Source organism: Microtus pennsylvanicus, chromosome 3, assembly GCF_037038515.1.
Source record: "Microtus pennsylvanicus isolate mMicPen1 chromosome 3, mMicPen1.hap1, whole genome shotgun sequence".
Lineage (NCBI taxonomy): Eukaryota > Metazoa > Chordata > Mammalia > Rodentia > Cricetidae > Microtus > Microtus pennsylvanicus.
Genome location: NC_134581.1, coordinates 67,409,425 through 67,435,906, shown reverse-complemented (window position 1 = coordinate 67,435,906; position 26,482 = coordinate 67,409,425). Strand labels below are relative to the sequence as shown.

The 26,482-nt window shown below is 36.8% G+C and overlaps 1 protein-coding gene across 3 annotated transcripts in view; it reads right to left on the bottom strand.

Moving 5' to 3' along the window:
• Positions 1-26,482, bottom strand: part of Atm (ATM serine/threonine kinase) — a 107,442-nt gene that overhangs the window by 12,921 nt on the left and 68,039 nt on the right. For all 3 annotated transcript variants that reach the window (XM_075965888.1, XM_075965887.1, XM_075965889.1), the window contains 19 exons: positions 25,560-25,715; positions 23,120-23,207; positions 20,464-20,552; positions 20,270-20,372; positions 19,406-19,554; positions 17,037-17,141; positions 15,733-15,852; positions 14,141-14,375; positions 13,300-13,467; positions 12,183-12,296; positions 11,165-11,379; positions 10,417-10,628; positions 9,425-9,534; positions 8,611-8,769; positions 7,859-7,997; positions 7,677-7,759; positions 6,060-6,200; positions 5,128-5,244; positions 771-920 (listed from right to left, as the gene is read on the bottom strand). In XM_075965888.1, the coding sequence (XP_075822003.1) occupies positions 771-920; positions 5,128-5,244; positions 6,060-6,200; positions 7,677-7,759; positions 7,859-7,997; positions 8,611-8,769; positions 9,425-9,534; positions 10,417-10,628; positions 11,165-11,379; positions 12,183-12,296; positions 13,300-13,467; positions 14,141-14,375; positions 15,733-15,852; positions 17,037-17,141; positions 19,406-19,554; positions 20,270-20,372; positions 20,464-20,552; positions 23,120-23,207; positions 25,560-25,715 (2,653 nt within the window). The remainder of the gene's footprint in view (positions 1-770; positions 921-5,127; positions 5,245-6,059; positions 6,201-7,676; positions 7,760-7,858; positions 7,998-8,610; positions 8,770-9,424; positions 9,535-10,416; positions 10,629-11,164; positions 11,380-12,182; positions 12,297-13,299; positions 13,468-14,140; positions 14,376-15,732; positions 15,853-17,036; positions 17,142-19,405; positions 19,555-20,269; positions 20,373-20,463; positions 20,553-23,119; positions 23,208-25,559; positions 25,716-26,482) is intronic.

Genomic DNA, 26,482 nt, shown 5'->3' with positions numbered 1-26,482 from the left:
GGTGGCTCAGCAGGTAATGGAGCTTGTCATGCAAGTCTGGCAACCTGAGTTTAATCTCTGGTTCCCATAGACAGGCACAGCAGAACCGACACTACAGAGTTGTCCTGTGACCTTCAGCACATACACACATACAGGGACACAAACACACACACACACAGTTTAAAACAAGCTAACAACAAAAACCATGTGACAGAAATCAAAATGAATTTTCTGGAAAACAAACAAAAATACAAAAACAAAAAACAAATAATTTACCTTGGACAGACAAGTCTTAAAGCTCTGCTATAAATTACAGTCCCTAATCTCACTTTAAAGTAGGGATAAGAATGACTGTCAAATTTGTGACGTCTCAGCTTAGTACCTGGTTGACAAGAGGCATTCAATAAGTGCTGCTAAAACAGCAAGTAAAAGCCAAACCAGACAGCCAATGGCATGGAAATTATTTCAGAAACTTGTTTAATGTAAAAATGGCTTAATTTGTTTCTCTACTTTAACTGGTATTTTGTTTGTTTTATTAAGAATCACCTTATCACAAACTGGAAGCAAACTAATATAAACTGGACAATGTTTATATTTTTAATATGACAGAGTTGGCACTTCATATTGTGTAAAGACCTCCCTATGTCACTTACACATTCATCTTGGTAAGTTTACATCTCGTAAACTAAATACTATGTTCAACAATTATCTCATGAAGCTATATTTTGTATTTTACAATATTTGGTAGCTTTATATATTTTTATAAGCTATTAAATAACCTTTCAACTCACCATCATTTTCTTTTGGCACTGATGGGCACTGAAATCATTTGGCCTGTATCTTTTATGAGCACCTTCATCGTTGTTGACAAGATATTCACCAATAGGGATGGTTCCTGTGCACCACTCAAGAACACCGCTTCGCTGAGAGAGGGGAACCACCTGAGGTGAAATCAAATACATTTGATTACAGAAAGACATCAAAGACCCGTGGATGACCATTCATCATCAGTAGTGCAAAGCATCTCCCAGAATTTATTAACATCTTGGGAGGAAAGCAAGAAATAACAAGGCTCAGAAATGAACACCTTTCTAGCTTCTGCTTAGACTTAAGACAAGCTACCCATCCCTCAGTACCCAAAATTCTCCGAGATATCATTCGTATTAGTGACACTCAACATTATCTGTGATTGGTCCATAATTAATTTGTTCATTTAGTAGAGAATGCTTCAATTATGCTTTGTTTCTGAAACAGGGTGGTTATGTAGCCTACGACCCTTGAACTTTCAAAGCTCCTGCCTCAGCCTCTGGAGTAGCTGGGATTATAGGTATGCACCACTACACCCACTACTTCCCTTACACTTTTGTTACCCAGGACACTTAGGACATTTCACCTAGGAAAACAATTACTTGTGACTGTGGCCTCAATTTAACATACTTTCACTATTTAATTATACTGTATTTTTGTTTAAAGTCTTATTAATTTTAAGAAGAGAAAAAATATAATTCTCAACAAAAATGAGAACTTTTACTGAGATAATTGTTTTTAAAATCATGGTATTTTATAAACATACAAATGTAAAAATAATAAGAAACAAATATTATTTTATACATTAAACCACTTTACCAAATCTAAGAGTTTGTCAAATTTGCAGGGAAGAAGTGAAGCTTATTTTGTGCCTCTTGCTGTGTTCACGCCTCCTCCCACCATCACAATGCTTGCTACTGCTTTTCCACATTCATGCATTTTTGGTGTTTTATTTTCAAAGCTATTTATGTACAAATACCTGCCAACATTATTTCACAAATTAATTAATTATTACTGGGGGCATGCGTGCCAGAAGACAAGAGAGCTACAAACTTTAAAAAAAAATATGTGTGTCAGCTTCTACAATGTGGTTTTTCTCACTTGATATTCTCATATTTGGCTTTGTTAATATACTTAACTATCAATTTCATAACTTTATGGTAACACACACATACAACTGTCCAACTTATCCAGCTTGCATTTCAACATTTATATTGGTTGGTATTGTTTTCTTATTTCCTGAAGGAGACATGTAGGTCCTTGTGCTCACAGATGAGAACTAGAAAAACCTTTGTCTCTTCAAAGGGAGAGCTGTATAACCTGTTTTCTGCTCAGAAGACTGGGAGCAGAGACAGATAATAGCCTGGTGAACTCTGTGCTATCTGTACGGCCAGGACATACCAGCTCCTCTAAACCCTTACCTTGAGCTTATCTTGGCTAATTTATAGCATTATCCTCTCCTAGATCCCTATCATGAGCACTGATGACCTTGAGTCTGCTCTCAGTTAATATATGGAACCTATCTTTATGTCACTTGTACTTTGCAGGAGTTTTGATGTAGTCATGTCTTAACCTTTACTGTGCACATGGGACTGAGTTAATTATCATTGGGAAATTTTTTACCATATTGTGCTGTGCTTAAATATGCCTAAAGTAAACTACTGAGTGCCAGACTCTGGAAGTTTGACCAACACTGGCTACTGAGTTGTGCTGAAGCCGACTTCTAGCCTCTGCTGGCCATAGCGTTTGTGGAGACCCCCACAATTTTCCCTGAAATACTGCTGCAGTGATAGACCATGGGTAAAAATGTAACAGGGTTACAGGGAATGTATATCTTTAACTTAATGAAGTAACTATCCAAGTTGACTGTTGCAATTTATAGAATTACCAAGAAAGTTGTTACTGAATTTTTCCAACACATGTCTGACTTTTACATTTTGCCACTTTCACGCTAACTGTAGCACACTGTGGGTTTTAGTCTGTATTTTTCAGATGACTAACAGAATATCATATGATAAATTTATAGGCCACACAACTTTTTACTTATGAATTCTGTTCTTTTCTATCTTTTTCTAATGACAACCTTTAAATTCCCTGTAAGAGGTATTGTATAGTCTATATGTAAATTTCTTGTTATAATATTAAAATTTACTTTCTTTATGGATCCCCTGTTTTTATGGTATCTTTAATTCTAAATATTTTTTTCTTTTACTATATTTAGATATGTAGAAATACTTTGTTTTGTGTCCCGAGGAACCCTTTAGTTCCAGCTCAGGTCCTCATGCTTGCAAAGGAAGCACTTTACCCACTAAGACATCTCCCCAGCCCCACATATTAAATTTCCGTAAAATAAAATACAGTGTCTGAGCTTTACTCTGCCTGAAAGCAGTACCTTTAGCTGAGGCATGAAGAAAGGGTTATTCTGAAAGTGAAGATGGTTAACAAAAGAGCTCTACTTTACATTTATTGTGTTTGAGATGCAAATAACCTCACAAGAAGTAGTCCTTCCAATTGGTAGGTGACAATCTATCTTTAGAGATCAAATGAAGGACAAACAGGGAGTCTGTAAAAGCAAGTTAGATTTCCAAAGAGCGTAGGGACACAATCCATATGTAAATTCTTCTAGCAACTTGAATGGCTTCAAAAGCCCAAGCACACTAGGACGTCAGCCCCAAACACACTCTGAGTCTGAGTTACAGGAGACCCAGCCTTAAACTCGTACACTGATGGGGTAGGTGTGGAGAGAGAAAGGGAAGCGGAGAGAGAAATTAAGAGCACTTATTCTTGCAGAGAACCTGGGTTCAGTTCCCAGTGCCTATATGGCAGCTCATCTGACCTCGGAGGACACCACACACAATGTGGTGCACAGACACATATGTGAGAAAAACACTCATATACAAAAATAAATCTAAAAATAAAAAGCTTTCACAGAACCGTAACTACATCTGTTGGACTGGGAATGTAACTGAGCTGGTAGCATCTACACTGGGCTTTTAGAAATGTATCCCTGAAAATATTTTAAGGCTTACTCAGTTTTACTGATTTCCTCCACCCCCATCTACACCCCACCCCAGTGATGGAGATAGAAGCCATGTATGTGCTAGGCAAGCATTCAACAGTACTTACAAAATGTCTTACTGAAATTTTACCATCAAAAATTATTTTGAAATAAGCTGATATTTTTCAATGCCATTCCACTTAAGATATATCTCAGCTTTCCTTTACATTTTATGCTTTCCTAATTTTTTTTAGCCCATTCCTGTATTTATTTTGTTAATGCCACTGCTAGGCAGTTACTCTTATTTTCCTTCTTGTGCAGGAACTATGTTAATTTTATCTGAATTGTTCCAATTTTAGTATACGGGCTGCTGAAGCGAGTTTAATGTTACTCTTTAACTTGTGAAGGGAACATTTTCCCACTGTATTTTCAAACAAGTATTAATGTTTAGGTTAGCTCCTGATAAAATACTTAAATTTCTAGAGAAAATACTTATAGAATCTACCCTTCTGAAAATAAAAGAGACAGATAGTTAGACTGTCTGGAAAGAACTGGTTCTCGACTACAAGGTGAATTAAATGCGTTTTAGTTTGTTCATATATTTCTGGGAAAAGGAAAAGGCACCAGCAGTAAGTCCTGTTACAGCAGTGACAGAGGACGGAGAGGTGGGTGAGACCTGGGAACAAAGCCAGAGAAGGACACACCTACGGAATTTTATCTCTTATGTTTATTAATTAATTAAAATAGTTGGTTCTTATATTAACTAATTAAGAGTTAATTAAGAAGCCAAAGATCAGCTAATAGAATAACATGATTTGAAGATTTCTACTGTGAAGGAAATGGAAATGGGTCTAACTCCACTGACTGTCCTCTAGCAAAATCTACCAAATTATAGTTGCATGTGTCCAATCACCTATTAATCCAAATTTTGGAAATCTTTCCAATAGACTGACCTGAGTATGAATGAAACCATGACCTAATAAACGATATACATACAAACAACAGCAAAATCCCTATAGTTCATTACAATAACGGTAGACAGAATATTTCAGGTAACTACAGGAAATATCTAATGGCAAATAACTTTAAATGATAATGAAAATTGTATTGTCCCACCAGAGAGTGGCAATCAATGGCCTCTAAAGAAAATAACAGCATCAATCTATTTCTGTACAGCATGTAAGCAAAGAATGGCTTTACAGATTTAAAATTCAAGGGACCTAAGTGGCTCTCAAAGTCTAAAATATTCACTATTTGTTAATTTACAGAAAACATTTGCTCATCCTTGGTACAAATAGTACACTTTACTTGGTGAAGCACCAGAATAGAAGCCAGTAAGTTACCTTGTATGTGCAGATAGTCAGTTTCCTCTTTCTAGTCTCAGTGTTTCTCTGCAGTAGTGTATTGCACATCTGGAAAACCTGCTGCATGACAGCATCTTGCCTGAGGTCATCACGGCCCTTCAGAACAACCAGACATAAACAGGTACTATAAGTACACAGTGATCTAAGAACAGCAGTACAAGGCTCTCAGAAATCAATCTGAGGTATGCTCCGTTTCAGAGTCTCTTGAATAATTAATAGCTACTGTGATTCTTTCATTTAGAAAAAACTATGAAACTGGGAAGCAGACTAATACAAAAGACTAAGTTTCTCTTGCTTCACTATTAACTGAACTCCCTCACCTGAAGGCACAAACAAAACACCCAGCTAAAGTAATATCTTATCTCTTTTCTATCTTCAGCAGGACCTCAAAAGCACCTCCGCAAGCTTGTTTTTTTCAGAAACAAGCTCATGGTGTGTATATACTTTGGTAACATTCTTTCTCTTGAATCAGCCATACAACGATAGTACGCTAAACCCAGTAGTGCTGACCTACAATTTCAGGTTCTCCAGAAGTTGAGTTGAGAGGGTCCCAAAGTCAAGCTCAGCCCAGTCATCTTAACAAGATCTATTTCAAATAACACCTAAACAAGAGCTGGGATATAACTCACAAGCAGAGACTTGTTGAGCATGAGCAAGGACCTGGTTTTAATCCACAATATCAGGAAAGACTTTCTCTGATAGTCTTTCAAGAAAGACACACAATAAAAAAGCAGTCTGGTTCTAGCAAACTGTATGTCTACTTCACAGATGTTTCCTACCTGTCATTATTCAGGATAAAGCTAGAGTCACACAGCCAGCAAATGAAAGAAGAAGACAACATCTACTCAAATTGTTCTTGACTTTGATGTCATTAACCCTCAAAGGACTATACCAGAAACAGGAAGTCTCACCTTGACAAGCTGTCTCCTTTCCTTGCCGTCAGAACCCACACAATCTATTATTTTTGGTAAATTTAAACCTCCTGCTAAGCGAAATTCTGCTTTAAATGATTTTATAGTCACCAGATTTTCATACTCTCCTGTGGGATCAACCTAAAAAATGACACATAATTAGTATAGGAGAGATAAACACTGAACACTGAAGAAAAACAAATCATAAATAGTAAGAGAAAAAACAGATAAGAACATACTGCTGGTTAAGAACTGGATCTTTAACTTACTTTGTTTAAAGTCAGAATAAATGACATTGGTAGGTTTTTATTTCATTTGCTTATTTACTTTGTGTGTGAGTCTACATTTGTGTGTGCCACCATGTTGGTCCCTGGGTTGAGCTTTGTTTACAGGCTTGGCAACAAGTGTCTTTACATGGTGAGGCATCTTGCCAACCCAGATTTTTAAAATTACATATAATTTAGTTTACTTTCTTTTTTTTAAATTTACTTATTTATTTAATTATTTATTTATTATGTATACAATATTCTGTCTGTATGTCTGAAGGCCAGAAGATGGTTGTGAGCCACCATGTGGTTGCTCGGAATTGAACTCAGGACCTTTGGAAGAGCGGGCAATGCTCTTAACCACTGAGCCATCTCTCCAGCCCCTTAGTTTACTTTCTTAAACATCTTTTAATAAAACTTCAGCATTTCAAGTCAATTAGAATAGTGTTGCTGAAAAATTACTGAAAAATTAGAACTCAGTTGTTATTTACATCTATTAAATCATCTAAGAAATTATATAATTCACAAAAACATCAGGTTAATTTTGAAAAGTGAAAATATTCAGTTAAACAACAGAGCCTCAATCAGTTAACAAATATGATTCAGTAACAGGTCAGATTCAGTAACAAAGATACTAATTTTAATATATAAACTCACACATCAGTTTGTAAAATGATAACCATAACTGTTACATGCATCCTGTCTACATGGTACTTCTAGTAATAAAAAAAGACCACTGTGAATAGCTAAATTTAGTATGTACACACAGCAACTTAAAAGTACTGTAGTACTGTATACTGTTGTTCTATTAAATAATACAATACATCACAACCAATACTTCCACTGTATAAAGAATTATTAAAAAACAAAATAACTGGTAAAGTGCTTCCTTACCACGAGCACCATGTCCCCCTACCCCCATGCAAGCATGTACATACTTGAAAAAAGTGGAGCAACGTGAAGTGAAACAATTGAACGGGCCATGGGCCTACAGTCCCAGGTACTAAGGAAACTGAGACAAGGAGGGCTGTCAAGTTTCAGGCTTGCCTAAATTACAGAGCAGGTTCTAGGTCAACTCAGTAAGACCCTGTCTCAAAATTAAAAGTATAAAAAGGCTTAGTATAAAAACGTTTAGTCCTTAGTGCTAAAGTAATAGTAAAACAATGGGAATTCTCAGAAGCTTGTGTATTTTAAGGCTTAGGGAAAGGAAATCTAACAGACAATATCTAGGTGGAAACACATGAAACTGCAATGACTAGCCATTTGGACTACATAAAAAGGTCTACAGATAATTTAATCTACTAATGTGTAATTTAGTATTATTAAAAATCAAGATTTAATGGTAAATTACCTTAATTTCCATAGTGGGAACAACAACATCTTCTAAATTCTTCAGTTTAGTGATTGGCTGGTTTGCTGGAATATTGATGCCTTCTATATTTAAAAATAAAGAGTTTAGTGACAACAGTAAACTGAGGAGTATCACTGAAGGTCAAGCTGAAACAATAGCAGCAACAACACTTTCAAACATACTTCTCTGGTTCCTCCACTGAGAGGCATCCAAGTTTGCCAAAATAATGTAAGCATCACAGAGTGCCTCCATGTCCTTCACCATCTTACACCTCTCACTTCTGATGGTATGGATTATCCTGGTTGCAGCCTCTGTTCGATCCTATCATCATCAACAAGGAACAAAGAAAGACAGAACGAGATCCACTGAACCAAGCTTCTTGGAGCTACACAAAGAGAATTTATATCTAGACAATGGAAGGACTATAATGCCTCAGATATAAACAAAACACCCATACAGTGAATGACATACACACATAAAATCCAAGGTTAAGACTTGTGTACTTTTCAAAAAATCTGTTTTTCTGAGGTTAGAGAGATTGGTCTGATGGTTAAGGGCGCCTGCTGCTCTTTCAGAGGACCCAAGTTCAGTTCCCAGCATGCACATGGCAATTCTAGGTCTAGGGGATTAAAACACCTCTTTTGGCCTCTGTGAGCACAAGATACATACATGCAAACACACGTATTAAAAATAAATCTATTTAAAATCTGGATTTTCTTTGTCTATTGCTACAAGAAAACAAAACTAAGCCAGTATTTGTGCTCTGGAAAATGTTCAGGGATTGTTAACAAATTTTGGGTGGCATCATCATAATAAAGTATTTAGAATCTACTACCAGCAACACACATTCCTAAAATCTGAGAATTAAGAAAGGAACACTCTGAGAAAAAACAACCACGACAACACAAAGGGCATTTGTATTTAATCTGAATACCTCATCAAGCTGAGAGCTTTCTTTTGGTGCATTTTTGGGTATTCTACTCCTTCTTGCTGCCTCTGGTTTGCTCAAAAGTTCATCTTTGTTTGCATTTGCTAAAGCCAATATAATGAACAGAGTATGATGGGGGTGATCCATTGAAATCCTGGAGATCAGCTATCAGAAAATTAATAACTATTAGTTTTACCCAATAGAAAAAAATTAAATATACATTTTAAATTTTGCTTTACATATAAATTCAAATTATGTCACTACTGTGCAGTAAGTAGTACATGTCTGTGTGAAAGAGAACTAGGAAGGAACATGAGAAATAAGAGACAAATTTATCTGTAATAAAAGGAAACAATTTGATGTTCTAATGGTGTAGGAGGTTCTTCTGTTTGTGTGTTGCTTTCATTGGTTGAATAAAGAGTCCGTCTGCCTTGGCCTTTTGATAGGGCAGCCCTTAGTGGGCAGAGTAGACAGAACAGAATGCTGGGAAGAAGGGAAGTATGGCAGACGCCATGCAGCTCTGGCCCAAGATGGACGTAGGTTAGAATCTTTCCCGGTAAGCCACGACCTCATGGTGCTACACAGATTATTAGAAATGGGTTAGATCAAAATGTGAGAGTTAGCCAATAAGAGACTAGAGCTGATGGGCCAGGCAGTGTTTTAATTAATACAATTTCTTTGTGGTTATTTCTGATATAAGCTAGCTGGGCAGGATGCAGCCGCTCCTCTTACTACATTCTGATTTCTCACTTTCCTTTATATTTTATTCAGTAATATAAAAGAAAGGTAATTATTACATTTTGACTTCAAGTCTACTTACATTATTGAGAACTTCATGAAATCCTAGGCCTCCCATCATTTTGGTTCCCATTCTAGCAGCCAATTGATACATAAGAGGCAAAAATTTATATGATGAAATCTTCATTCCATCTCTCTATTATTAAAAAAAAAGCAAGATTAAGACATGTGTAATATAACCTCACATCTAAGCCAAAATGATGATAGTAAAATAATGTTCCTCTACTAGCACAACCTAGTGGCTATCAAAACTTCACGAACTACACAATTTCCCTTGTCTCTTGGCCTGTCTCAAAGACTTTCTAATAAAGCCTAGGAAGCCTGATTCAGTGATAATAAAAATACTTAGCCCTAAATTAAGTTGCATCTCGAGCTGGAATGCTAACCACTGCATACATTCTAGTGACTCTGAGGAACACAAATGTGGACCCGAGTCCTACTATGCTCTCCATTCCCAAGAAGTCGGTGTATAACCAAAATGCAAGTTCTTTTCCCTATATGCCAGAAATAATGAAGTTAAATGCACACAGTAGTATAGACTGGCTCTACTTAACCCTGAGTTTTATTATTCTTTTCATTCTAGAGAAACATTTTGCCTTCAAACTAATTGACAATATTTTATAACCATATCTTAAGATTTTTTTCAATAAAAACTTAGAAAGTATTCCTGTATATATTATAAAATTTCTTTATTTGTAAAAGCACTCTATTGGGAAAAAAATCCCTTAAAAGTATTTTTAAAAAAAGGAAAAAGGAAAATTCTTGCTTAGGATCACATTATCTTTAATGGTTTTTCTATTCCCCAGTCTAGCATTCCCTTTGAGGCACTGCCATATGATATCTGCAAGGATAAATCTCTCACCCCTACACAAACCTGCATCATTTAGAGCTTATACTTATTCTCGGAGCACCAAACCCACTGCTGGGGAACACAGGGATGTAAAAAACCAGACACTGAAGGGGCTTATGCCTCAGTTTTTAAAGCAGATGCTCAAATGCTGGGTTGAGTAAGACTTGCCTTCATCATGCCATTGACTTCAGCAACTCCAGAATTTTCAAGCCAGAGGGAGCAAAGCCGGAATACCCACACATCATGCTCTTCTCCACACAGCAAGCAGCTGATGTAGTTCTCAACTGCCTTACACAGGAAGCGCTTCCGGTCTTCTCTCAGCGCACGGAGAGCACACTCATCTAGCTCCAGCTCTCTCTGAACCTTTACTGTGTATCTTGCATTTGATAAATTCACACATAAAAGTCACAAAACTTTACATAACTATAAAATCATACATCTCATACAGCATAAATGAAAAACAAGGTGTTTATTCCCAAGGAAAAAAATTCTAAGGATAGTGAAAGGAACTAAATGTCACAACTGCAACCTATAAAAGTCTTCCATACACCCAAGAACAGAGTGGATTCTATAGTTAATTCTCTGCTTATTCCAAACACACAAAACCCAATGCAGACTTAAAGGAACTTGACAATGCCAAAGCAGGCTTCTGTGCTTAATTTCAGTACCTAGGAAAACCAAACAACTAACATTCACGTAGTCTGCTAAGAGCTAAACCAAGATATCAGCTCTTCAGAGAAGAACATCTGTCAGTGTACTGAAGACTGATTGAAGCTGTAACTACTGATAAAGTCTGTAAAAACAGCCAATTTATGTGTTCAAAACTGTAATTTAGATGACAAGTTTGAGTCGCATTTCTCATGAAAATTCTCCTTTAGCTGAACACAATACCACCACTTGTAGACATATTACCTGTTAGTCTGAATTTTATGTTCCCTTAGAAGGCCCACTTCTTCTTTGGCTCTTTTTAAGAGGGCTTGCTTGTTTTCAAATTCTGATGATTTCATGTAGTTTTCAATTCTCTGGTACTGAGTATCGGAGAAACGTGCTAATGAGAGAAATGCCTTCATCTGTCCATTTCTGAGCTCACTGCTTTCGCCATCATAACTTCCAGCAACTTTCACTGCCTTCAACAACATACAATCCGCTTAGTTCATATTTACAAGTGTTAAACAAAGCTAAAGAATTACTCAAATCAAGGTAAATCACTTATGTATACGTAAATGCCAAACTCGATGACCTGGAACCCTTATCAGCTAAGAGATGCAATGAACTGTGTGAAATGAAGAGCTCTTTAGTATCAGTGACAATTACATTTCACTTTTCATATTAAACTTACTGAGTAAAATAACTATTTCCCAAATTAGTGACAAGGAAGGATAAAAAGGGAGAAATAGTAAGGTCAATGGGGACTAGAAGTGCAATCCTATACCGTGCCCAGTCTGATTTGGGGGAAGGGGCATGGTCTTATCTCAACGTGGTATCCCAGACTTTGGTGACTCCCCTTCTGAAGAGGGGATGGTGGGGGTAAGGGGAGCAGGAGGTGAAAGAAGGGTAGTGAGAGGAAAATGGGGATGGAATGTGAAATTTTAAAAAAAAAAATTAATTAATTAATTAAAAAAAACCCTAATCCCTACTTTGGGTAGCTGAACCACATACAAGTAACAATGACAGCTTGTATGTTACCTAATAAGATAGTTTGTAAGATAAAATAAATTCTTCAAAGAGTAGTTAGGGGTGGTTCTAAAGAGTAGATAAAAGACACACATGTATTTAAAGTTGTTCCCTCTTTTGTAGCATTCTGTTTCATTCTGCTCTAAGGATTACAGATCCCCAGCAGGAACTGAGGCATGAAACTACACTTGCATTTGCTTAGGATCAAGTGTATTTATGCTAAACCTCAATCTTCAGAGTTGCACCAACAACCTACCTTTTCTAGGTAGGTCTGCATGATGACTGCAGGATTTTCCAAGCAGGTTTCCGCCAGCCAGTTGCCACAAACCCTCAGACACTCAGCATATATGACTTTTAGACCTGCATCATTCTGTATTAAGACGTAAAAATCTTAAAATGTCATTCCTTTTCAAGATTACAAAAATGTCCTCCATGTAGGTAGAAAAAGCACTCAGAAATATTTTTCTTAATGTTTTTACCACATAACTATTAAAATAAGTAAAATATGTAAGTTCATGAAATAACCACCCTATCATCTTCATCAACAGAACAACTCACATTTACTTAAAAATGCCAGAAACCTTCCAACAGATTTGTGTATATTAACTTATGATATTCTTTCTTTCTTTATTTTTTTTTTTTTTCGGAGACAGGGTTTCTCTGTAGCTTTGGAACCTGTCCTGGAACTAGTTCTTATAGACCAGGCTGGTCTCGAACTTACAGAGATTCGCCTGCTTCTGCCTTCTTGGATTTAAGGCGCGTGCCACCACTGTCCAGCTTAACTTATGATTTTCACAGGAATCCTATGAACTAACTAGGTATATCATTATTACTTGACAATGCAAAAACTGAGTATACAAACAGCCCATACTTTAGGGCCTGTACCATTATGGAATATTTAAGCAAGTTGTACTGGCACCCAGTGCTTTGTTATAATAAATAATTCCTGGCCCTACAAAACCCTGAACTGTCCACTGAATATGATATTTTCAGAGCACTTAGAATGACAAACTGTTCTAACTTGTCTTCCACTGTTCTTCTCTCAGACGTTTCTAATTCCATTTTTGTTCTTGCTACTTCAAAGTTATAATATGTATTTCCATTTATTTCCTCTATATCATTCTTGACTTCTATAGAAAACTGAAAGACTTTGCACTGGGATCAATTAAATGAATATACCACAACACGGATAGATTCATTTTAAATAAGAAAAAGTTTCCTAGTTTCATATCTGACATTAATTTTCAAAATTCTTTTTCATAATATCTTGTTCATGAGTCAGTAATTTCAAAACCTTAATCATATTCTGAAGCACAGAAATGCTTTTCAATAACATGAAAACACTAAACCAGCCAACTAAACCAAGCACATACCTTTTTAAAGCTGGAGTCCAACTTCTTGATCATTTGTTTGAGAATATTCAAGGCAAGACCTTGCTCCTTTTTTGCCCAGAACACTTGTGCTTCTTCCAAATGCCACTCAGAGACTCCACAAATAGCTGAATTATACTGTTTAATTTTAAATATTGCTCTTTCAGGGAGCTGCAATAAAAATAGCATATGGAGATAAATACTTTTACCACTAAGATTAAAAACCAAAGAAGCAATTACCATTCACCAAGAACTTCACTATTTGTCAGGGACTATCTTTATGAGCTCCCTGCTTACTTACCAACCTGCAGACCAGAGAATCTCGCATGTATAAGTATGTGAAACCATTGTTTTGTTACCTATATCTAACAGGAAGTTATCTTCATTTTATAACCAGGAATTGGGGCAGAGTTCAGGTTTTTGTCTAATTTCAATATAGAAGTTTTGTTTGGTTTTCTCCTTAATATTGGAGTTTGATTCCACATACTAGTCAAACAAGCATGATACCACACAACTATAGTCCTAGCCCTTTTTTCAATGTGCATTTACGACAGATCCCACTAGGTTATTCAAGTTGACCTTGAACTCATTTTGCCCAAGTAGGTTATGAACTTGTGATCTTCTTACCTCACCCTCTACAATAACAGGATTATAACAGGTCTATGCACAAGCCTGGCTCAATATGAAATCTTAAGTAATTTTATACATAGTAGTGATTTCTAGTTTTCAATGACATTTCTTCTTTACATTATTATACCTTCTGGTATCTGAGTAATACAGAAGCCCAAGAAGTGAGATGACAAATTTTACAAGGGTTTTTTTGTTTGTTTGTTTGTTTTTTTACCTGGGTGTTCTTGAAGGTTCGGGCCAGAACAGAGAATTCTACAAGGTGTTTGGTAAGAATGTCCTTACAGCACCCTCCTTGGGAGTTCTCCATTTCCTTTTGCGCCAGGATCTCCAGAATAACTGTGCGTAGAGCCATGAGAGGCTCCTGAAAACTAAAGTCACTGTCCTTCAGAAGCTGGGAGTGTTTCTGCCACTTCAAATACACTTCAGAGAGATCTCTATCTGTGACTGACCTGGAAATCAAGTCACATAACTTATGTGAGTAAAAGAAATTAAAAGAAAAGGGCCCTCAGGTTCTGAAACTTAAGACACTGTATAGGAACTTTTATAGTAGCAAGATTAGAAGTTACAAATAGCCCTAAATATTTAGACCTGTAACTATGTAGTCAGAGGTCAATAGGAAGGTTATAGATAATGGGTACTTAAAAGATTTTCTAAAAAGGCAGCCTTTCTAAACAGATTTTGTTTTGAAATGAGAATGTTGTAATCAGACATATAAAGATATGACTACTCCTCTAGTCCTCCATGCAGCAAAGGAGGACACATCCTCAAGGAAATCAACTAATTCCATTAATTACCTATAAATGTCAAAAAGTCAGTTCACAGAAGAAACAGCTGGCATTTAAAAAGATTCCATCTGCTTACATCATTAAAGCAAAAGAAAATGCAGAATATACAATTCATTAATATGAATACATTGCCTTTCACAGGCATAAAGTAAGAAATACTATCTTATCTTTCAAGACTTGTGTTGACAGGGAGACTAAGGAAATGATGAAGCAAATGTGAGGAATTATTCTAGTTGCCTGACAGAGAAGGAAACAATAATGCATGTAATAATGCATGTACATAAAAACCAAACTGCTACTTCCTCCACAAATGACCCCAGAGTAACCGACCTAAACATTTTAATCATAGACCTAAAACATTTTAAGCATAGGAACCTCTACATACTCTTTTTGTGTGTATGTTTTTAAAATATTTATTTATTTATTTATTTATTATGTATACAATATTCTGTCTGTGTGTATGTCTGCAGGCCAGAAAAGGGCACCAGACCTCATTACAGATGGTTGTGAGCCACCATGTGGTTGCCGGGAATTGAACTCAGGACCTTTGGAAGAGCAGGCAATGTTCTTAACCTCTGAGCCATCTCTTCAGCCCTCTATATACTCTTAAAATTAATGAAGATTCTGAAGAGCTTTCAATTTCAATTTTTGTTATACCTGTTAACATTACATTTCTCATCTGTGAAAAATCTAAATTGTATTTATTACATATACTAATAAATTTAAATGATGTCACAGTGTGTCAAATAGTGAGTGTGCTGAGGTCACTTCCTGGTTCACAGATGACATCTATCAAGTTTATTTTATAATAATTCTCTCCCTTTTGTCCTGTTGTCTGCCATCAACACAATGCTTTATCCAGGCCAGCATAGAAGTAGCTAATAATGGGTTGAAATCTTTGAAAACCATGACCCAAAATAAACCTTTCCTCACGTAACTAAACAAATAAACATACCCATCCATCATGTTACTACAATAACAGAATGCACTTCAGGCTTATCAAAACCTATGAACCACACACCTCGAGAAAATCTCCCCAATGTTTTCCAGTTCTCCAAGTGCCTGCAGTCTACTAAGTGTGGGATACAGCGAGTACACAGATTCAAGGCTGCCCTTACACAACTCTTCAACTTCTTTCAATCTAGGGGTAAAAGAGAGAAGAGTCTGAAATTCACAAGTTTTAATGCACAGAAATTCTATTCATATTTAGCATATGCTTGCTGCTGATCTAACAAGACTAATACACACAAACAGTGATGATGACACAGCAATGCAACCAACACTAGCTTTAGGATCACCCAGTTCTAAACTGAAAGCCCAGTTCTGCTATGTCTGTCTACCCTTGAATCTGCTACTCAATTCTGCCACCGCTATTGTTTTTCACCTTTGAAGTTACTTTAAAGAACGTGTGTAGAAAGAGCCTGACAAAGTATCTAGTATTTTATATATTTATTTATTTTTAATGTATTTATTTTACACACTGACCATTTTCTACTCCCTCCTCTCCTCTTAGTCTGTCCCCCTACCCTCCTTTTGCTCCCATCCCCCTCAATCCATTTTTCCTCCATTCCTGTTCAGGAAAGGGTAGATCTCCTATAGATATCAACAAAACATGTCATATTAAGTTGCAGTAAGACTAAGCACCTCCCCATGTATTAAGGCTGGGCAAGGTGACCCAGTATGAGGAGCAGGATCCTAAAAGCCAATAAAAGAATCAGAGATCATCTCTGTTCCCATAGTTAGGAGACTCACAAGAGGACCGAGTTACACAGCTGCATTATATATGTCAGTCCAATGCATGCTCCCTGGTTTTTGATTCAGACTCTATGTATTCCTAATACAATCACTTTAAGGGTAAAAAATATTATTTGCCATATATTTGGTTTTATAATATCAGTGGTTACTGTTAAAGCATTTATTTTAACTTGTTATAGCTAACTGTTACATCATGTGTCATCTCATGTGTGACTCAAAGCAACCTAGAAGGACTATTGCTCATCATCTCATGAAGCAGAGATGCAATGGTAAGAGAGTGCAGCCATGGAACTAGAGAGGACAAAGATTGAAAACTTTTAGGATACTTGTACAGGAAGAGAACACTATCACGATCTTCCTGAGGGCTCAGAGTGAAGAAGGGACACAGAGTTCTGGGGGAAGAAAAGCCTTTCTTGAGAGAGAGAGTAAAGAATGGCAAGGAAACAACCAATCACAGCCACCACATTTTCATCCCTTCATCGACGCAAATACTCACATCAGAACTACTCACACTGTGAGGACAACCGTCACGGCATTAAATGTAAAAATAATCTTGGCTTTTTATGATACCTGGCATATCTGAGACTTTCATAAAATGTGGAGAATTCTCTGTTTCTTAGAGACTGCAGAGCATTATACAATGATTCATGGTAACTGGCTCCTTCTAGTTCTTGGCTGCGGCATTAAAAAACATTTAAAAACAGAAAATCATAACATATGCATGTATAAATGACTAACTGAAAGAATAAAATTGAAAACTAAAATTATTTCTTATAAAAATTTGCAAAATTAACAAAAAGTTGGATGTGATGGTACATGCCTTTATTAGGGTGGCAGAGGTAGGCTAATCTCTGTGAGTTCAAGGGCAGTCTAGTCTACACATGGCAAGTTCCAGACCTGACATAAATAAATAATAATGAAATAAAAAAATAAAACAAAGCACTTTATAGGCTATTTAAATTATTAAAATAAGAAAAGGTTCTAGAAAACTTCTTTGGTTCTCAATCTTTTATTTCCATTTCTTATTATATTCCAGGTTCTATGAACCAAGTTCTAGATGCAAAAGATCTATTGATGGACAAATTAGATAGTTTTCTCTCTTGTGAAGCTTATATTCTGCTATGGACAATAAATCTAAAAAATACTATATTATCACAAGAGTCATGCAGAGAATCAATGTAGGGTAACAAACTAGCAGGAAAGAGTAGCTGACATAAGAGTGATCAATAAAGGCTTCTGAATTAGGGCATTATTTAATTTATTTATTTATTTGAGTTTTTTGAGAAGAGTTTCTCTGTAGCTTTGGAGCTTGTCCTGGAACTTACTCTGTAGACCAGTCTGGCCTCAAACTCACAGAGATCCGCCTGCCCCTGCCTCCCAAGTTCTGGGATTAAAGGTGTGCACCACCGCTCCACCACTGCCCGGGTAGGGTACTATTAAAATAGAAAATGGATGACAAGAAACTGTGACAAACATGAAAATTGGAGGAAACAGGCTTCTAGCCTTTATATAACACTATATTAGACTAAATCAAAACATAAAAGGTGACCTGTGTGGCTGAAACACCAAGCAAGGAGAAGAACTATCTATGTAAGTTTACAAAAACAGAGACCACTTTAAACAATAAAATGTTTTTAAAATATGAGAATAGCCAGTGGTAGTGCATACTTTTAATCTCAGCACTCTGGAGGCAGAGACAGGTGGATTTGTGTGAGTTCCAGGATAGCCTGGCTGACAAAGTGAGTTCCAGAATGCCAACGCACCAGAGAAAAACTCTCTCAAAAAAGAGAGGGGGGTGGGGGTGGGGAGAGGATAAATCTATAGCACTTACAATATGAAATCTAAAAACGATTTTTATAGAACTACTAATCCTTTACTAATCTAGATGTTTTGGTTTTCATTTTTAAAAATACGGTGATTGACATACAGATTACAACTTTCATCTTTTGACACCTTGGTTTAGCACTATTTCTTTTTGTTTGGCTATCTGTTTTTTAAGTCATTGTCTCCCTGTATAACACTGGCTGGCCTAGAACTCACTATGTAGACATGCCTGATTCTGCCTTCCTGAATGCTAGACTAAAGACATGCATCATTTCTTCTAGCCTAGCACTAACTTTTAACAGAAGAAAATATTAACAAGTTAATTTATTTTACTATCCAGTCAATAGTTAGTGAAAGTGTTTGTGGCTAACTACAATGTAGGCAAAATGTGGAAGAATGCCTTTACTTGCTTTTGGATTCCTCAGTCTAACAAACAGTATTCTCATAGGAGAAGACCCTTTTAAAATTTCTACTTGTGAGCCAGGTGGTGATGGCACACGTCTTTAATCCCAGCACTTGGGAGACAGAGGCAAGCGGATCTCTGTGACTATGAGGCCAGCCTGGTCTCAGAGCGAGTTTGAGGACGAGCTCCAAAGCTACACAGAGAAGCCCTGTCTCGAAAAACCAAAAAATAAACAAATAGATAAATAATAAAATAAAAAATTTTATCTTCAAAAATGCCCGAGGCAGGGAACAGAATTTATCTTGTGGAAAGAAGAGAATATATATTTTTTTGAGACAGGATTTCTTTGTGTAGCCTTGGCTATCCTAGAACTAACTCTGTAGACCAGGCTGGCCTTGAACTCACAGAGATCCACATCCACCTGCCTCTGCCTCCTAAGTATTGGGATTCTAAGTACTGGGATTAAAGGCATGTGCTACCACGACCCGGCCTGAAGAATAAAATTTAAACTTTGCTGTTTTAATTACTTATTGCTACCTTATTTAGGTATAGTATTTAGGTACATGTGTAGCCCATAGTAGCAGTAAAATATAAAAAGAACACCTTAATATTCACAAATAAGAAAAAAATCTTTTTAAAGATTACATTTTAGAGTCAGACAAAAACGTAACCAGGGAAAGGCTAATGCTTTGAGACGTCCATTTATTCTTACGTGGCAGAACTGCAGAGGTCCCACTGCATATTCCTCCATGCTGCTTGATAATGAAGTTCCTGCAGTTCAGCACCCCTCTCTCTGTTTTCATGATCTAATCCTTTTAGATAGATGGAAAGAACATGGGAGAGCCCCAAATTCTGCAAAGCCTAAAAGGAAGTTATTACAAAATAAATAATCAAATATCTCAACATAAACTACAGCAGTGGTTCTCAATCTTCCTAATGCTGTGATCCTTTAAGAATAGTTCCTCAGGTTGTGGTGACCCCAACCATAAAATCGTTTTCATTGCTACTTGTCAACTATACTTTTACTTTTGCTACTGTTATGAATCATAATATAAACATCTGATATGTAACCCTCTATGAAAGGGTTGTGTGCGATCTACAGATTGAGAATCACTGAATGGGGGGGAGCAAACAAAAATTAACTTAAAAAGTTGTAATCAACAGTATCACCTAAAATTCTAAAATAACGCTTATCATATTTCCTCAGAGGATGCTAATGTTTGGTAAAAAACACCTCAACATATTGATCAGTGATAGAAATAACAGTTTCTGGGACCATCTCTACTGCAAACTAGAGATGCCATGTGAAGCACTAAGTATCTCCCGGCATACTGTGTATACACACTCAAGAAATGTCTTCTGCTGTCGTCTAATAAAGCTTCATCAACAAAACTACACTGTCCTGTCCAGTTTTCCTGTGTATCCCTGAGGCTTTAGCCTAATGTCTGAAAGCAGTAACTCCAGTCCTGTCTTCAGAGTTTACCTGACTGTGTAAACAGTTTACTGAGATGCTGAAATAATGTTAGCAGTTGTCCTGATGATGGCTTTACAGAGCAGATACAGAAAAAGAGTGTACCTGAATTATTCCTGACTGGCGGGTCGAAGAGGAGATTGCGGTCTCAAGGTCATATGTTACTAAGGCTTTTCCCCACATTGCTTCATGTTCGTAAGTCCGTATTCTATAGGAAAAGATGATAAAAACATCTTTTGTTTTTGTATGCATGTAGCTACTTCAAAAAGAACAATTACTATCTAAAAAGTGCAATTTACCTAGTAAGGGGCTGTAACATTTTCCCTCCACCACAGCCATACAGGCTGTCTGGTTCTCCTATGCTTCTGTAGATCTCTAAGAGAAGATCCTGAAAACAGAAATACCAAAGATAGAGATTGAAAAAAAGAAAAATAATCAGTTCATGAATTTATAAGCTTCAAATTTCATCATTATCAATTCATAATTCACAACATATAAATGTGTTGTAAAGGTAAAATACAGTGATATTTAAAAACATACAAAATATTTGAATCAATAGGACTGTAAATTCATCCCATACGATAAAATGATTATAGTCTAATTTAGAAGGAATGCTCACAGACTGGAGAGATGGCTCAGCAGTTAAGAGCACTTACTGCTCTTGCAGAGGACCCAGGTTTGATTTTCAGCACTCACATTGTGGCTCACAATCATCTGTAATTTCAGTACTATGGATCCAAAGCATTTTTCTAGCCTCGGCAGGTACCAGGAATGCACATGGTGCACTTATATACATGAAAACAAAATACTCATATTCATAAAATAATAAATCTAAAAAAGAAGTGACATTCACAATTTTATGAATTAGATAAAACATACTAGGGTTTTTTTTCAATCATATTCAGCAATAATTACCATTCAAAACAATCTAATCAGCAGATGAAATTGTAAATGGGAAAATAAAATTCTGCAAAGCCTAATTACTGAAACTGGTAAAAACATTTTCTTTAAAAGGAATCATAGTTTAAGTGCAAAAGCAGCAATTTAATTACTTAAACACCTATGTGAAATTTACATAGGAAATACTAGTGCTGTTTAACTTCAATGAAATAAAACACACAACAAAAACAAAAAAAGAAGCTACATTTTATAAAAAAATGAGTAAGCAATTTACTTGCTTTGATATTTTTGCTATGGGAAGTATTTCCTAAATACAAATCCACCAATACTGGTATAATTCTACATAAAATTCTTATTCAAATATTCTATTCATAGACATGAAAAAAAAAAACCTTGAAAGTTGAAACATTTAGTCCCTAACAGTGCTTATATAAAAAGAAACTCATAAAAAATCAGCACAGAAAGGCGAAACTATTTAGTATTAAGAGAAAAAGGAACACTAATATAGTGGATCACGTGATAAGCACAAGACAAGGCTGAGGATGCATCAATGTGCTTGCCACGAAAGCATAAAGACCTAAGTTCAGATCCCCAGTACGCATAAAGCTCAGGAACAGCTGCAACCATCTGTGATCCTACCTCTAGGGAGGCAGGCAAGTAGATCCCTAGAGTTCATTGATCAGCCTAGCAAAATCAGTGAGCTCTAGGTTTAAGAACACACCTTGTCTCAAAAAAATAAGATACTGATTAAAGACACCTGACTTCAACATCTGGCCTGCTTCCGTGAACACACACACACACACACACACACACACACACACACACACACACACACACCATGGCTGAATGTGAAGTTAGAAGTTAAGGAGAAAGAAATAAAAGGTTATAAGCAAGCTTAGCAATTTCTAGTTAGTGGAAAACATTAGGCAAGTGATATTTTAATGGAATGAAGGAAAGAAATGCAGAAAGCAAATAGAGACAACATCACAAAGTCCAGCTGTTAAAGGAAAGAAGACAGTGAGACTAAAGAGAACACAGAGAAGAGAACCTCCTCCTATCTCCAAGAACAGGAATATGTTTGAAACAGTAAAGGTCTGAAGTGGTTACGACACAATTCTGAAGGAGCACAGCATATCAAAGTTACTGAGAAAGAGCAGATAAATAACCTGAGATAAAGGGAAAGTGTTATTCTATTTTAATAAGAGAAATTATGACAAGAGCATATGTGGGGAGATTTAAGTCTGATTGTAGAATGTTGTAGGACTTCTACCTATGTGATGGTTTGAATAAGAATACCCCCATAGGCTCATGCTTGAATACTTGGTCCCCCGTTAGAAAAGCGGGAGAAGGATTAGGCCATGCAGCCTATGGAGGAAGTCTGTCATGGGGGGAGGGTTGTCATGCCTTTGCTCTGCCATTATGGACTATAACCCTCTAAAACCATAAGCCCCAAATTAAACGCTGTCTTCTAAGTTGCCTTCATGGTTAGACAATAGAAAAGTAACAGAGACATCAACTATTCTCTCCAAAAAGCAGAAGGCAGGTGAAGACAGCTAGAAAAAACGTGGACTTCAGAGGTTTAATCAAAGCAGAGAGGAATGAGCTGGCCAAGGAGATCAGGAGTGCCAAACAGTGCTACGAAGTACGTTGAGACAGTACTTAGAAACTTACAAATGAAGCTGCTGCTCTGTGACATATGTATACATGCAAAAAAGTTAGCAACTTAGGAATGCTATAAATAAAATAGAAGAAAACACAACGGCAAAAGCTGTGTGGTATAAATTTACACCATGAGACAGGTGATTTCACTTCAGCCTTTTAAAGTCAGACAGGGTCAGTTATTTATGCAGCATTACATAACAAGTGGCAGGTCAAGACTGGAAATTATTTCTCTACTCAGACCACATATACACATACATACATACATACACACGCAGATACATACATATGATGCTCAGTCCAGTAAGTAGCTTCAGTTTTAAAATCAAGGATATCACTATAAAAAAATAATACAACGTATCACATAAAAACCATCACAGAATTTCTAATATTTACCTGTAAGCTTATTCCTGTTTCTTCTTTACTTTTTTCACTCAAACTAGAAATAGTTGTACCTTGACTCCCTTCTTCAAATGTTGGACTTCTGTTTATTATAAGAACAGCTCTTTTAATGAGAATATACTAAGAGGTTATGAATATATTTATCCTACTCTTTAACAGAAAGAAACTAATTATGGTTGCAAAAAGAACGGTAATCCATGTTTACACAGAATATCACTTAGACCTGGAATTGAAAAGAAATTTGAGAAATTATATATAAAAACAATATTGTATAAATGGCAAAGCTATATGCCAAACATGATTATTTATATAGAAATAGGCCTGTTTAAAATAGAGCAGAAGTTTCCCAATTTGATTCTAAATATTCTATCAGTAGTCTTACCTAAAGTTCAACTTGATAATTGCAGATATACATAGTAAGACCACAAGACACATTTAACCTCCAGTAAACTGAGAAAAGTTAAGACATTTGAAAGTAAGTTGGAGTCACTGAAACCTAAGATTATAAAAGTAATAAATAATGAGAGTAGAACTCAGATTTATCCACTCTAATTAAGCATTTAAATATATGGGTGTATAGTTTGGTGACTCATTTTCATATCATGTCTTTTACTATGCTTATAATAATCCAATATATAAGTTAAATGCTGCTATGATAGTCCCTCTAATATCTTTCTAAAATATGTTCTGTATTATCTATACTATTTTCCCTCAAACTAGATAAAGTTATATTTTTGCTTTCTTCTTCCAATGTGGCACTTTCTTATCAACTACACTTACATATTTGATGGAGGAGGGAAATGATGTATATGTGTTACTTTTATTGGTTAATAAATAAACTGCCTTGGCCTTTGATAGGACAGAAGATTAGGTAGGCGGAGTAGACAGAACAGAATGCTGGGAAGAAGGCAGTGAGGCAGACGCCATGCCTCTCCTCTCCAGGCAGTCACCATAGCTCTCCTCTCCAAGAATGGATGCAGGTTAAGATCTTACCGGTAAGCCACCACCTCGTGGTGCTACACAGATTATTAGATATGGGTTAATCAAGATGTGAGAGTTAGCCAGTAAGAAGATAGAGCTAATGGGCCAAGCAGTGTTTCAAAGAATAGTTTCGGTGTAATTATTTCGGGTAAAGCTAGCTGGGTGGCGGGAAGCGGCCCGCTGCTCCTATTACAACATATATTTTTTTTCAGTTCTCCCCCACCACCCCCCAGACAGAATTTCTCTGTGTAACCGCTCTCATTGTTCTGGAACTAGCTCTTATAAGACCATGCTGGCCTCGAGTTCTCGGAGATCCACCTGCCTTTGCCTCCCAAGTGCTGGGATCAAAGGCATGCACCACCACCGCCCAGCTCAACTATACTTTTTTTTTTAAAGATTTATTTATTTATTGTGTATACAACATTCTGCCTCCATGTATGCCTACACGCTAGAAGAGGGCGCCAGATCTCATTACAGATGGTTGTGAGCCACCATGTGGTTGCTGGGAATTGAACTCATGACCTCTGGAAGAGCAGCCGGTGCTCTTAACCACTGAGCCATCTCTCCAGCCCTCAACTACACTTTTGTTAACTATACAAACTAGTACAATCACTTTAAGAAACAATTCGGCACTACCTTAATAAGTTGGAAAGAGATATCTTGATTGAGGAAGCCACTATGGGGTTAGCAAGAAACCTGGCTCTAGAAAAATTCCCAGGAATCCACAAGGATGACCCCAGCTAAGAGCCTAAGCAATAGAGGAGAGGGGCCCCGAACTGGCCTTGCCCTGTAGTCAGACTGATGATTATCTTAAATATCACCATAGAACCTTCATCCAACAACAGATGGAAACAGAGGCAGAGAACCACACTGGAGCACTGGACTGAGCTCCCAAGGTCCAGTTGAAGAGTGGGAGGAATGAGAATATGAGCAAGGAGGTCAAGATCATGAAGGGTTCATCCACTGAAACAGTTTACCTGAGCTAATGGGAGCTCACCAACTCCAGCTGGACTAGGAAGGAACAAGCATAGGACCAAAATAGTTCCTCTGAATGTGGTTGACAGTTGTATGGCTGGGGTAGACTCACTGGCAGTGGCACTGGGATTTATCTCTACTGCGTGTACTGGCTTTTTGGGATCTTATTCTCTTTGGATGCATACCTTGCTCAGCCTAGATGTAGTAGGGAGGGCCTTTGATTTTCTACAAAGCAAAGTGCCTTACCCTGTCTTAGGATTAGAGGGGGGAGGGTGGGAGGGTGTGTGGAGGTATTGGGAGGAGAAGAGGGAGTGGGAATTTGGATTGTTTTTTTTTTTTTTAAATCTAATAAATAAAAAAAAAATTCTGGCTAAAGTGTCTTTTAAATGGAGAAATGGGGCAAAATAATCTTTACTATATAATTTTATTGAAACAATATTAATACAAATTTAAAAACCGAAATGTCAAAATCCATTACCTTTTCTCTTGTTCATCCATGCTTTTCTTATCTGAATAGATCTCTGCGTAGAGCAATGCTGTGAAGTGAGCAGCACAAGACTGAGCTACCTTTGCAACCTCCAGGTAATTCAAATCCAGCCAGAAAGCATCATCAAAAGCTGTTCCTGAAGAAGGCCTGAGGAGGAAGTAAACATGATGCCATGTCACTGCTAACACAAGAAGCACAATGGTACAGAACAGAGCTGAAAGCCACAATTCTCTAGTGTATGATTATAAACCATTCTGAGATAGCCTGGCTAAAGTCCAGTTCTCAATGGTCTTGACTCATAAACCTCTCAGAGAATCTGTAGAAAACTACCAATTATCACGCCATACAAATCTGGGCTCTGCACCCACACTTTACATCATCAGTTGCAAAGGACAGCTTCATAACCACTTTCAGTATGAAAACATGGTTTCTTCTCAGACAGGAAAAATAAACTGTGATAGGCTAATTCTAATTGACTACTTGATGGAATTTAGAAAGACCGTGGATACAAACTTCTGGGCACATCTTTCACAGATTTCTAGAAGACCCACCCTGAATGTGGGTAGCACCATTTCTTGAGCTCAGATCCTGCGCTAACTAAAAAGCTGAGCTCCAGCATCAATGACTCTCTGCTTCCTAAAAATGAAGAAAAAGCTATCAGCTGCCTCCTGTTTTTGCCACCGTGCCTTCCCCAACACAGTCAAACATACACCTCAAACTAAAAGTCACAATCAACCCTTCCTTCCTTTCCTTAAGCTACTTTCATAGGGTATTTTGTCACAGTGATGGGAAAAGTAATATACATGTCTTTTCTGTTGTAATGATTTGCTCCTATTATCCAACACTGAACTACTTAATTAAAAAAATGTCCACTGTGATAATGACAGATCAGAACTGAAAACTAGAGATATTAT